The sequence below is a fragment of the Oryx dammah genome, unplaced genomic scaffold (genome assembly GCF_014754425.2).
Source record: "Oryx dammah isolate SB20612 unplaced genomic scaffold, SCBI_Odam_1.1 HiC_scaffold_21, whole genome shotgun sequence".
Taxonomy (NCBI): Eukaryota; Metazoa; Chordata; class Mammalia; order Artiodactyla; family Bovidae; genus Oryx; species Oryx dammah.
In genome coordinates, this window is record NW_024070205.1 from 11,651,635 (window position 1) to 11,664,967 (window position 13,333).

Below are 13,333 nucleotides of genomic sequence, written 5' to 3' on the forward strand. Positions count from 1 at the left end.
AGACCAGCTCTTAGTTTGTTGTTGTTGTTTTTTTTTAATGTCCTGCAAAGACACAGTTTTCATAACTTAGCAAGTAAGTGGCCAAGGAGTTACCTGAACAGTCCATCTGCCTGCTGAGAATGTCGGGTTTTCTCTTCTGATTGACAGTGTTGCACTGATGAATCATAGTTGTTGCCCCAATGTCATTGTGACCTACAAGGGGACCCTGGCCGAAGTCAGAGCTGTGCAGGAAATCCACCCGGGAGAGGAGGTGAGTGTGTGGCTGAGGGTGGCTGTGGCGGTGGGTACCGTCCTCGGGTCCTCCGGGTTCAGGATCAGACCTGTGGCGTGGAGTCCACACTTTCTGCTCCCGTTGGGTGCTCACCGTGTCCATCTGTGAAAGTGTTAGTCGCTCAGTTGTGTCTGACTCTTTGTGATTCCACGGACTGTAGCCCACCAGGCTCCTCTGTCCATGGCATCCTCTACCAAGAATACTGGAGTCGGTTGCCATGCCCTTCTCCGAGGGACCTTCCCCACCCAGGGATTGAACCCAGATGTCTCCTGCATTGGCAGGTGGGTTCTTTACCACTAGCGCCACCTGGGAAGCTGTGGCCACGGGGAGAAAAAAAAAAAAAAAAAGGAAGATTAAATTCGAATAAAGTTCCTCACAAAGATTTACAGAGATTTATAGAGAAACGAGACTGCCAAAATAACCATGATGAAATCTTAGAGGCTCTGAGTTCCCATTTCCAAATAATGGAGTTTACTTTTGATTCGTGAATTTCGGCCTGTTTTTCTTCCCCCCAAAGAGCAAAGCAACCCAGCAGTAGCTAATGAGTTACAGCTCCAGATGACGCATGGTGCGTTCACATCACATCCCCTGCACCTCTGCCCTTGGGACAGTTCCCTTCCTGGGGATGGAATTCAGATGGGGTGGGGGGAGGCAGTCTGCAGCCAGGGCCACCACGAGCTTCCCTCCCCAGCCTCGGGGTAGGGGGCGAGCCTGCTCAGCGATTCCCTTCTGTCCTGTGCTGTGTGGTTCCACGACCACGGCGTCAGGTGTCTCCCCTTGAGAACGCTGACCAGCCCTTACCCGATGTATGCTGCTGCTGCTAAGTCACTTCAGTCATGTCCGACTCTGTGCGACCCCATAGACGGCAGCCCACCAGGCTCCCCCATCCCTGGGATTCTCCAGGCAAGAACACCGGAGTGGGTTGCCATTTCCTTCTCCAGTGCACGAAAGTGAAAAGTGAAAGTGAAGTCGCTCAGTCGTGGCTGACTCTTAGCGACCCCATGGACTGCAGCCCACCAGGCTCCTCTGCCCATGGGATTTTCCAGGCAAGAGTACTGAAGTGGGGTGCCATTGCCTTCTCCAACCAGATGTATGCTATACGTTTTTAAATCCTGATGTCCATAGCAAGACACTTGAACTTTTAGGCAATGTAATCACTTTAAATACATTTCATTTTAAATAATTTGGGTTGGGAAGATCCCCTGGGGAAGCCAATGGCTACCCAACTCCAGTATTCTTACCTGGAGAATTCCATGGACCGAGGAGCCTGACTGGGCTACAGTCCATGGGGCCACAAAGAGATGGACGTGACTGAGCGACTAACACTACCGCTATTTTTTTGTTACATGTCTGGATATTTAGAATCTTTTCAATATGATTACTGTGGCAAAATGATCAAAGCCTCCATTTCTCTGGGTGGTGTTCAGTAAGCCACAGCTGAACTGGGACCCCAGGTCCCATGTACAGATCACACTTGCTGTCCTGTGGGAAATGCGTCCTGCAAGGGGCACCCTGTTGGGGACCCAGGTGTCTCAGTTTGTGAACGTCTTGTGGAGGCTGCCCCAGAGCCTCCTGTTAAAACAGCCGACGCCCGTCAGCCAGAACCTAAGTCCCTGGGCCCCCCGCTCATGGACTGCCTGGAGCACGTTGTCACCTGCCCTGCCTGTGTCTGGACCACGAGCGGTGATGCTGAGCGGCCTCTGTCGCCCTCTTCTGGGCCCTTCTGCCTGTTGCACCCCGTGCCCATCAGTCATTTCTAAGCGCTGATGGGCTCTGGCCACTGGGCAGGACAGGCCTCCTTCCTGTGGTTTTGCCCTCCTGCTGCCACCCATCAGAAATTCACCCTCCACATTTGGGCGGGGAGTTGCTGCTTTGGGGGTGACCTGCCCTTCAAAGGGGAGGAAGCCATTTGCTGGGGTGTCTGATGAGCCAGGGGTCTCCGTTTCTGCCCTCCGTGCTGGGGAGAGCTCGGGGCACCTGTGAGCACCCAGCTCGTGCGGGTCCCCCGCCTCGGCCTGCCTGCCAGCACCCGAGGTGACTGGCACAGTGACGACTCTGGGACACCCATCTGTTCTGTCAGACGTTTGCCTGATGGTGTGGGACAAGCTGCCAGTGCCGTCCCAGTGAGTAGGTAATGGGCAGTTAAATGCCGGCCTCCTCCATATGCTCCAGGTCTCAGTTATAGAGACTGTTAGGAAAAAGCAAGGACAGGAGGACGTGATGAGTCGAAAGGTACGACTTTTCCAGGTTTTCCGGCCTGGCTGGGTAAGGCAGCAGCGGGCTGGTGGCCTAGGAGCTGTGCCCTCCTGCACTGACCTGTTCCAGCCTGCTGATCTGACTTCCTGTTCCATCGCCAGCTGATGGCAGGATAGAGGGAAATGTGTGTGTGTGTGTGTGTGTGTGTGTGTGTGTGCGTGCACATATGCGCGTTCATGCTTTCCCACCACCCACCCAGCAGTGCATGTGAGCCATCCCAGGTTGTGAGATAAAAGATGCCTAACAAAGGCCAAGTGGAGACAGCGCAGGACCCATCCCAAAGCCGAGCAGACTCTTTGCCGATGGTGCCCTTTGCTTCCCTTCCACAAGGGCATCCACTGCTGGGCCAGAGCCCGGCAGCTTGCTCTCTGCGGAGGAGGGAGGCAGGGCTGCTCTGAATCCTCCAACTTACCACTTTAGGGACCCTTTGATTCTGTAAGAGAAGGTGGACAACACTAGCGGTGCCAGTCAGGAGTTCAGTGTGTTAGGGTGAAAGCTGTATGCTGAGCTGTGGCCCTCCTCACAGCCACTATCAGGAATGTTCGCAGAGCCAAACAGGGAGGACACAGCGTGAGCTGGCCTGTGGCAAACCAACTTTTCAGATTCCCTTAGGTTTTTATCGGGCTTCTCTGGTGTCTCAGACGGTAGAGAATCTGCCTGCAATGCAGGAGACCGGGATTAGATCCCTGGGTCCTGGAGAAGGAAATGGTAACCCACTCCAGTGTTCTTGCCTGGAGAATTCCATGGACAGGGGAGCCTGGTAGGCGGCAGTTCTTGGGGTCACAAAGAATCCAGACATGACTGAGCAACTAATGCTTTCACTTTTTCACTTTAGGTTTTTACCAGCTACATTGACCTCCTGTACCCAACGGAAGATAGGAATGACCGGTTAAGAGATTCTTATTTCTTCACCTGTGAATGCCAGGAGTGCACCACCAAAGACAAGGTCAGCACCTTCTCCCAGCACAGATGCTGACTCGACTCTCTCTTGGGACCTTTCTGCCAAGCGAGCACCCATGCCTGAGTTGGGCGTCTCCTCCTTGTGTTTTTGAGCCTTTAAACCTGCTTTACTAGCACAGCCCAGGGGATCCAGTCAGACCAGGTCTCTGTTCCAACTTGATTCTCAGAGCTGATGAAAACATTTTGGTCACATTGTACAAATAAGAGAAGGATTTGCCAAATTGCTATTTCTTTAAAAGAAATGGATGCTCCAAAGAGAGGGGAGGGAGAAAGGTGAGCAGCGAGGTCCACCCACAAGGAGGTGGACAGCATTCTCCATCTTTCCCACTTCTTCACCAGACTCCACAGAATTTTCTCGGACATCGCTCTGGTTACCTTGTCAGTGCCTCCCCTCCTTATTCTATTCCCTTGACTTCATAGGTGTGTGAAGACATATTTGCCCACAGCAAACATATCGAGGCAGGTCCTGCCTCGATATGGAGCACCTCAAAAATGAATAGTTTGGTCTTTCTGTGAGTAGGTAATGAATATCGAACTTTCCCACTGCCTGATTGCCTTTCATTCTTTCATAACCTTAGAAGGGGCAAGCCTATACCTCTGGGTGGGAAAATGTGCTGTTTGAGAGATTCACCCATCAGTATGGTTTCCGTGGGAAGTAACCTATGGCCATTTCCCTCAGGATAAAGCCAAGGTGGAAATTCGAAAGCTCAACGACCCCCCGAAGGCAGAAACCATCCGCGACATGGTCAGATACGCGCGCAATGTCATTGAGGAGTTCCGGCGAGCCAAGCACTACAAATATATCCTTTGCAAACTTCCCGGTCTTACAGGGGGCGTTGGCGAGCTGGGCACCGGAAGCAGGAGGAGGGTGGGTTTCTGAGTATTGAAGGCAAGACGTTTCCTATCAAAGGATGGCCAGGGTGAAGACTTACTGGCCATCCACGACCTGTAGTCAGCTGCGTCAATGTTTCACAACGTTGCCCTTATTTTTCTTTGTTGGACTAGTTTGCTCAGGAGCTCATCCTGGTGGACGGCTTTTATTTTCTAAAAGTGGAGAACAGTTCCTTGAAGACCCTTACTGATCGAGTATCTTCCTTTGGGCAAGGCACCTTACTGAGGGTTTTGCTGTGTAACAGGTGGAAACAAGCTTATAGATAGCAGGTCATTTGCCCAGGGCACGCTGTTCAGCAGGGCAAGGTTTTGCCCCAGGTTTGCCAGCACAATCCATATTTTTAACCACCATATTATAGCGTTTTCTTGGATAGATTTGTACTGAATAAAGGAAACCAGTGAAAGGGAATTAAAGAAAGGCACTTTTTCTTCCTGAGCGTAAGAAAGAACTTTCTTGTGTTGGAGAATGCTTCCTTAAGAGCTTTAGCAAAAGTTCCCAGCTTGGGTGAGGATTTAGATTTAACCAGAAGATTGAAGAATTTTTTTATTCTAATCAACATTGTTCACAGCTGAAGGAAGGCTGTGTTCCCTGTGGCTAAAATTCTTTAGTTGTGTTTGACAGCTGAGGTCTTCCATTTTTCCTAGGTTTTTTTTTTTTTCCTTCCAGAAAAATGTGAGTCCTTTCACTTGCTTGCCTTTCTGTAATTTACTTTTTCAGAGGGTGTAGCTGGGGGTGGAGTGGGCAAAACAGTAACTCCTTGCCCCATTTCCATTGCTCCCCGCCCCGCCCCTTCCGCCCGCCGGCCCTTGGGAAGTGTCCTCCTCACGAACTGCCAGGCCGGTCGGTTCCTTGACTCCACAGCACCCCCTAGTGAGCTGCTGGAGATCTGCGAGCTCAGCCAGGAGAAGATGAGCTGCGTGTTCGAGGACACGAACGTGTACATGCTGCATATGATGTACCAGGCCATGGGCGTCTGCTTGTACATGCAGGACTGGGAGGGCGCCCTGCGCTACGGGCAGAAAATCATCCAGCCCTACAGGTGATTGCACGGGCTCTTCCCATCAGCGTAGCTTGGAGTAGAGTTGGGTGGTTTGGAATGTGCCCATTGGCCGTCCCGTGTCTTCTCACTGCCATGTTGGAGCGCGCCGGGAGCAGCTTTCTCTCCTCTCCGAGACGTCTGCAGGTGCAAGCTCAGGGTGCCTCACCTGGGCCCAGCCTGTGCCCTCCACCACCCGGAAGAGACACCTAGGGAGGCAGGTTGAGGTGACACCGGGTCGGGAGAGGAGCTGGGGCAGGATCCCTCCTAGGACCCGTCCAGGATGCTCTGTTCACTGGAGTTAATTCAGACCAGTGTGAAAAAGCCACCAGCTGGTTTCTCCTCCTTGCTGTGCCTTTTAAGTTAAATGGCTCTGAGTAATTGGTTAGCGGTGGCCTCAGAAACACTTTTTTGTTTTCCATCTCCTTCTTTTGCTTTTTAAAAAGTGCAGCCTCAGTTCGCACCAGCTTCTCTGGTGGCTCAGGTGGTAAAGAATCCACCTGCAGTGCGGGAGAATTGGGTTTGACCTGTAGGTAGGGAAGATCCCCTGGAGGAGGGCATGGCAACCCACTGCAGTATTGTTGCCTAGAGAATCCCAATGACAGAGAAGCCTGGAGGGCTATACAGGGGGTCGCAAAGAGTCAGACACAACTGAGTGACTTTCACTCACTCACTCACTCAGTTTGCAAATAAGGAAACTCTGTGACTGCTGGTTGCGGTTATTTAATATTCTCCCATAGATTTGATTAAAGTAAGTTGGATTTTAACCTGTACTAATAATGAATGTTAATCATGGGAAGGTTTCCTGTCGAGAGGGTTAGCAAACCTTAAAGTGGGTAACAGGAGGTGGCTCTGACTAGCTGCTTCAGGCCCGGGCTGACCTAGATCAGATCACTGGGGTGCTTGTTAAACACATTTCTGTTAAACGTCCCAGAGTCTCTTCAAGACCAAGCGGCTTCGAGTCTCTTGGCATCGCATCTGAAATATCTGTGTGTCAGAGGCACCCCGGTGCTTTTGCTTAGTCCTCAGTACTCCTTCAAGTTCTAAGATCAGGGCTGTAACTCTGTGTCTAATCTGAATCTCCACTGACCACTTGGCCCTCCACTTACCCCACAGTGCCGTGATAAGCCAGCAGGGGGAGCCCACGGGGCAGCCAGCTCCTAATATCTGCTCCTGGAAACAGAACTTGATCCTATGGGGATAATCTCACAGCTTGTCCTTCCTGAGACGGGTGAGGAAGTCCATGCACACTTCCCGTCTTGAGATCTGTACGAGGAGAGAGAACTTGCATGAATCTTGGCCTTGTGGTTGCTCTCCCAGCAGGCTTTGCCATGCTCCACCCTCTATTAGCTTTAGGGAGGCCTAGCACTGCCTTCCGTGGGTCACTGCCGTGCTTAGTGGCTCAGTTGTGTCTGACTCTTTGCGACCCCATGGACTGCAGCCCACCAGGCTCCTCTGTCTATGGAATTCTCTAGGCAACAATACTGGAGAGGGTTGCCATTCCCTTCTCCAGGGGATCTTCCCAATCTAGGGATCAAAGCCAGGTCTCCCGCATTGCAGGTGGATTCTTTACTGTCTGAGTCATCAGGGAAGCCCAAGAATACTGGACTGGGTAGCCTATCCCTTTTCCAGGGGATCTTCCCAACCCAGGATTCCAACCAGGGTCTCCTGCATTGGAGGCAGATTCTTTACCAGCTGAGCTACCAGGGAAGAATTTGATACTGTGGGCATCCCCAGGGATTCCACATGCCTGGGAATACAGCTTGAATGTGTCTGTGGACTTTGAGGACACAGTAGGTAGAACAGACCAGCCTGTAAATAAACACCTCCAGCTCTTACCTCCCCACCCCCAAAAGCCTCCTGGGCTCTGTTCATAGGGAGATGGCTCTTTCCTAGTCAGGCCCCATCAGTCAGCCTTCAGTTGAAACCAGAAAGAGAAGACCTCCTGTATACAAAGCCCTCTCTTGGGCAATGGAGAAAAGAAGTAGGAAGTATAACTTTAGAGAGTTTATAATTTTGCTAAACCAAATGACATCATAGAGTGTGACAGAAAGCTGAGGTCTTGATTCACTGGTGTGTGTGTATCTTTAAGGATACTGTCTTTTTAACGTGAAGGCATATTCATAAAGAGGGAATTTACCTTTTTTTTTTTTTGCTGTGCTGGGTCTTCATTGTGGTGTGCAAGCTTTCTCTAGTCGTGGCATGCGGGTTCTCTAGTTGAGGCACCCAAGCTTAGCTGCCCCAAGACATGTGGGATGTTTCTTCCCCGACCAGGGATCAAACCTGCATCCCATGTGTTGGAAGGGAGATTCCTAACCGCTGGACCATCAAGGAAGTCCTAGGAATTTATTTTAAAAGATGTTTTTCCCCATGCCTGCAGCAGGTGCACCTGAAACAAAAATCTGAGGCCGGGATTGAATTTTGTGTTTTTCGTGTCTTTATGTAGGCTCTCCCCTGTAGATTTTATGTGGTTTTTCAGAAGCACACAAACTGCATGAAAGGAAGTGCATGCACAATGAGCAGGCAGGGTTGAACCATCCGTGTCTTCCACCCAGCCCCTGCCAGGGTCTGGAGGAGCCTGGTTGCTGTGGACAGTGCGGCCATCAGCTGGGCAGCCACAGGCTCACTGTGTCTGGCCTGTGGACCCTCGGAAGCCGTGACAGGTGGCCTGTTGTCTTCTCTTTTTCCAGTAAGCACTACCCTCTGTACTCCCTCAACGTGGCCTCCATGTGGCTGAAGCTAGGAAGACTGTACATGGGCCTGGAGAACAAAGCAGCTGGGGAGAGAGCCCTGAAGAAGGTGCGTGTGTGATGCAACTGGGCTGCCCAGTGCCTTGCACTTCCCTTCCTTGCACTTCCTTGCACTTCCCTTCCTGCGGGACGCGGGTGACTGATAGAGCCACAGAGAATGACCAGCCGTGGGCCACCCTCTGGCCCTAGGAGTGGGCAAAGGTGGGGTTGCAGGAGGCAGGGGACGAAGTAATTGCGCCTTTGGCAAGTTTGCGTCCTGACCCTCCTGTTGAGAAAGGTACGTCCACATTGTGGCTACAGGCTCACAGCTGTGAAGAGGGTACTGCCCCTGTCCCCTGGGAAGCCATGGAAGTGCTAAATATGACCATGCTAAGAGGCCAGCATTATTAAAATGTCTTTTCTGATCCACTATAACAGATAAAAAGGAAAAAAAAAAAGGCCAAGGATAGGTCAGAAGACTGTGGTGAAGGAATTCTCCAAATTTCTGCTCTTCGGAGTTTATAGATTCATGATGCCCAGTTGTGGTAAAGTCAAGGCATTTGGGCCTGGAGAGGCCCTCAGTGTGAGAATTATGCTTTTGCAGTTTTTAAAGTGAACCTAATAATCATTGACAGTGTTCACTGAGTCCAGTTACATGTCAGGACCTTCATGTGGTCCTTTTCTTTTAATTCTCAAAAAAAAAAAATGAGACAGGCTTTCCCAGTGAATACATTGAGATGCAAGCAGGTTAAGTAATTTGTTGAGGGTACATGGTGAGGTTCTCATTCAAACTGAGGTCTTTCCGAGTTGAAAGCTTCAAGTCTACCCACTCACGCTGGGACGAACACACAGGGAGAACCAAGACTCTGGGCGTGGTGTTTGCCAGCTGCCCGGTGCCCAGTGGGTGAGAGTGCCAGGCCGTGCCCCTTTCCTTACAGAAGCACAGTCACTATCCTGCGTATTTCTTCTCATTGCTCTTTCTATGGATGTCAATAGCTGATGAAATACAATTGTTGGGACAGTCGTTATTTATGGAGAAGCCAAAAGTTGATCAACTATAACCTTTGGGACAGTCTCTTTGTACCACTAAGAGAAACACCTTTGTCAAAGTCAGGGTCATGGACTAGGCCTGGATGCCAAACCCTCCAGATTCCCCAGACCTCCCCAGTATACTATACAGGAAAATGGAATACGGTCCCACATGGTGGAAGGAAGTGCCAGGGCCCACCCAGCCTGGACGTGGGAGTTAAGGATCAAATATTCTGGTTTTGAACCACGGAATTGGTTTTTCTAAGACCACGTTTATTGCCTCAGTGCGGTTGGAGGAACATTAAGCAGTTAGGTCTCAGTTGCAGAGTAAGTAAACTGATTGCAGATCCCTGAAGGATAGAGTGGATCTGAGGAAGGAACACGTGTCCTGAGGTGAATGCAGGGGGTGAGGAGAGACATTTAAGTCACACAGTTCCTGAAGACTTGCACTCCTGCTGGTCTGAGATCTAGGAAGACAATAGTAACAGAAAGGAAGGCCAGTCAACAGTCACAAGCCGTCAAAAATTCCCTGTTTGAGGGAATGGGAATAATTTAAGTTTTTCTATCTGTGAATAATACTTTTGAACACAGAAGAGCAAGATAAATTATTATGGATTACATTAGATATATAATTCCTATATGCCAGACACTGTTCTAAACACATGATGTATATCAACAACTCTGAGAGGGAGGTATTACTCCTGTTTTATTATTACAGATGAGGAAACTGAGGCACAGAGTGGTTAAGTAAATTGCCCAAGGTCACACAGCTAGGAAGGATGGAGCCACCACACACTCTCTCATTGGAGAGAAACCTTATTAAATATATTCTCTCTGGATTCCTCATATGAATCTCATGCCTATTTTTAGGTTTTTTAAAGAATACATAAAAAGATGTAAGCATACACTTTTCGAAAGGGAAAAATGATTTAGTCGTGTCTTACGCATTAGTGATGTGAACTAAAATCCGAAAGGTCTGTCCCTAAATCATTTCTCTATCATTTCTTCAGCTACTGAAGAATGTTTTCCTCAACAGTAGAGACTGGGTGACTAGATATGAGACAATTTTGTCTTTTTCCTTTTAAAAAAAAAAAAAAAAAAAGCCAGACCGGAGGAGAACACAGGCTCTGACAGCCACTTAGTATCCTGCACCGTCAAGCAGAGAAGTCTAGCCTGAATTAAAGCCAGCCTAGGGGAGGGACAGGGGGCTGGCTTCAAACTCTCAACCCCTGTTCCTCTCTCTCCTAGGCCATCGCCATCATGGAAGTAGCTCATGGCAAAGACCATCCGTACATTTCTGAGATCAAACAGGAAATTGAAAGCCACTGAAACTATGCCGACATCTTAGTTTTTGATTAATTCCTAGCGCAGAAACCTTCAAGGGTTTGACTATTGCAGACCATTCACGTCACGCCAGCATTTCTGTAAACGCACTGAATGAAAACATGACTTGCACTTAAACCTTGCACGTGGCTTACTTGGACATTGATCTTAATCTTTGACCTAAAATACCAAATTCAGTTTTGAATGCTTTCCCCCTCCCAAGAGATAATGGCATGGTTTCATGTATTATACTTCAGACAGATTGTGTCTGAAGATTTAGAACTGCAGTTATTTTTCCCTTCACGACTACTGTAATGTTCTGAACAAACATGAATGATGAAAGAGAATAAAAAACATAATAGTATTTGAAGTTTGTGTTTTCCTCTGTTGGGTGAAAGTGAAAGTCGCTCAGTCATGTTTGATTCTTTGCCACCCCATGGACTGTAGCTTACCAGTGTCCTCTGTGGAATTCTCCGGGCAAGAATACTGGAATGGGTTGCCATTCCCTCCACCAGGGGATCTTCCCGACTGAGAGATCGAGCCCAGGTCTCCCACATTTCAGGCGGATTCTCTACCATCTGAGTAACAAAGGAAGCCCCCTCTGTTGGTTGGGGGAACATTAGAGACATCACTAGATGGACAAAGGTCCATCTAGTCAAAGCTATGGTTTTTCCAGTAGTCATGTACGGATGTGAGAGTTGGACCATAAACAAGGCTGAGCACTGAAAAATTGATTCTTTTGAACTGTGATGCTGGAGAAGACTCTTGAAAGTCCCTTGGACAGAAACGAGATCAAACCAGTCAATCCCAAAGGAAATCAACCCTGAATATTCATTGGAAAGACTAATGCTGAAGCTGAAGCTTCAATACTTTGGCCACCTGCTGCAAAGAGCCGAGTCATTGGAAAAAGACCCTGATGCTGGGAAAGATTCAGGGCAGGAAGAGAGGAGGATGACAGCAGGTGAGCTGGTTGGATGGCATCATTGATGCAACGGACATCATGAGTTTGAGCAAACTCCGGGAGATTGTGAAGGACAGGGATGCTTGGTGTGCTGCAGTCCATGGGGTCACAAAGAGACAAGACTTAGTGACTGAACAACTAGTGTCTTTTTCATTTCAGTTATTGTGTTCTTCATCTCTGGTTTTCCTTGTTCTCTAATTTTTTGTTAAAAACTTGTAACTTCTTTCTCTGTGCATCCATTCTTCCCCCGAGTCCTTTACAGTCATTACCCTGAATGCTTTCGCTGGTAGATCGCCTGTCTCCACTTCACTTAGCTCTGGCGTCTTCGTCTGGTTCCTCTGTCTGGAACACCTTCCTCTGCCACCTCATTTTGTCTGAATTGCTGTGTGTGTTTTAGGTGTATGCTAGATTTGTTGCGTTTCTCGACCTTGGAGAAGTGGCCCTCTGTAGGAGACGTCCTCTGTTTCCCAGCAGAACACTCCCCCTCTCGTTGCCCAAGCTGTATGCTTGAGGAGTTCCCTCTAAGAGGGCTGCATGTATCCTTCTTTGGGGGGGCCATGTGGGTGGTCTGGTAAGTTTGGCCCCTAGTCTGCTTGGTTGTCATCCCTGCCTTGTATGGATGCTGCTGGTTAGTGGGGCCTGGTCTTGAGGCAGCTGGCCGTGGAACCCTTGGGGGCCTTGGGGTGGTGCCAGCTCACTGGTGGGCAGAGTCAGGGCCCAGAAGCCGCCAGGGCTGTTGCCTGCCACCTGGTGGGTGACGCCAGGCCCTGGATTTAGTGCTGGCCTATCGGTAGGCAGAGCTGGCTCCTGGAGTTTGGTTACGGGGCTCGGAGATCCCAGAGCTGTTGTTGGATTGCTGGGAGGACCAGGGGAGACCCAGTTCCTGGGTCTGGTTACTGGAGACCGTCACTCGAGACCGGTTATTGACACAGTTGGGTGTGGGGTCTGGGTGTCTGAAAGCTTGTGTTGCCCTGCTAGTGGGCAGTGTCAGGGGCCAGCTGATTCCAGGGTAGGGTCTGGTCTCTCTTTTGGGTGAACTCATTCCACTGCAAAATTGTGGTTTTCTTTGGTGTGGTGTCTGCCCCCTAGTGAGTAAGGCTGGTCTAGAGGCTAGAGCAGGGCTGGGGCCTGTCTGCTGGTGGACAGAGGTGGGTGCTGGACTCCTGGTGGGCAGGGCCCATCTAAAGGTGTGTTGAGAGGTGGCTGTGGGCTCAGGAAGCTTCTAGGCAGCCTGTGTACTAATGAATGAGGCTGTGTCACTTCCCCAGTTAGCTGGTTGGCCCGAGGCAGCCCAGCGCTGGCCCCTATAGGCTGTTGGGTGGGGCCCAGTTTGGGCACTAATGCGCTGGAGGGAGGATCCCACGATGGCACCTGTCCCAGTGGCCACATGGTAGAACACCCCTCAGTATGGCTGCCGCCAGTGTCTATATCTGCAGGATAAGCCACGGCCATCCCTGCCTCTCAAGACCTGCAGGTCAGTTTTGCCCAGGCTCCTATCAAATTGCTGCTTTTTGCTGGGTCCCGAAGTGCGAGAGGTTTTGCGTGCACCCTTTAAGAGTGGAGTCGCTGTTTCCCCCGTCCTGTGGGGCTGCTGAAATTAAGCCCCACGGGCCTTGAAAGCCAAGTGCTCTGGGGGCTTATCTTCCTAGTGCAAGACCCCCAGGCGGGAGAGACTGATGCGGGGGCAGAGCCCTCACTCCTGTGGGAGAACCACTGCAATTGAGTTATTTTCCAGTTTGTGGATCACCCCGGGACCCAGGGAGCGTGGCACTCGATGTCCCGAGTCTGCCCCTGCTGCCCCTTCTCATTGCGGTTCCTTCTCTCGTGTCTTTAGTTGTAGAAGATCTTTGCTGGTGGGTTCCAGCTTGCTCATCAG

The 13,333-nt window shown here is 50.2% G+C and overlaps 1 protein-coding gene across 1 annotated transcript in view; it reads left to right on the forward strand.

The window, feature by feature from the left end:
• Nucleotides 1-10,866, forward strand: part of SMYD2 (SET and MYND domain containing 2) — a 53,459-nt gene extending 42,593 nt beyond the window's left edge. Inside the window, exons 7-12 of the mRNA XM_040263169.1 lie at nucleotides 148-250; nucleotides 3,363-3,473; nucleotides 4,167-4,287; nucleotides 5,244-5,418; nucleotides 8,106-8,214; nucleotides 10,422-10,866. Of these exons, the coding sequence (XP_040119103.1) occupies nucleotides 148-250; nucleotides 3,363-3,473; nucleotides 4,167-4,287; nucleotides 5,244-5,418; nucleotides 8,106-8,214; nucleotides 10,422-10,502 (700 nt within the window). The 3' untranslated portion in view covers nucleotides 10,503-10,866. The remainder of the gene's footprint in view (nucleotides 1-147; nucleotides 251-3,362; nucleotides 3,474-4,166; nucleotides 4,288-5,243; nucleotides 5,419-8,105; nucleotides 8,215-10,421) is intronic.
• The last annotated feature ends 2,467 nt before the right edge of the window (nucleotides 10,867-13,333 follow it).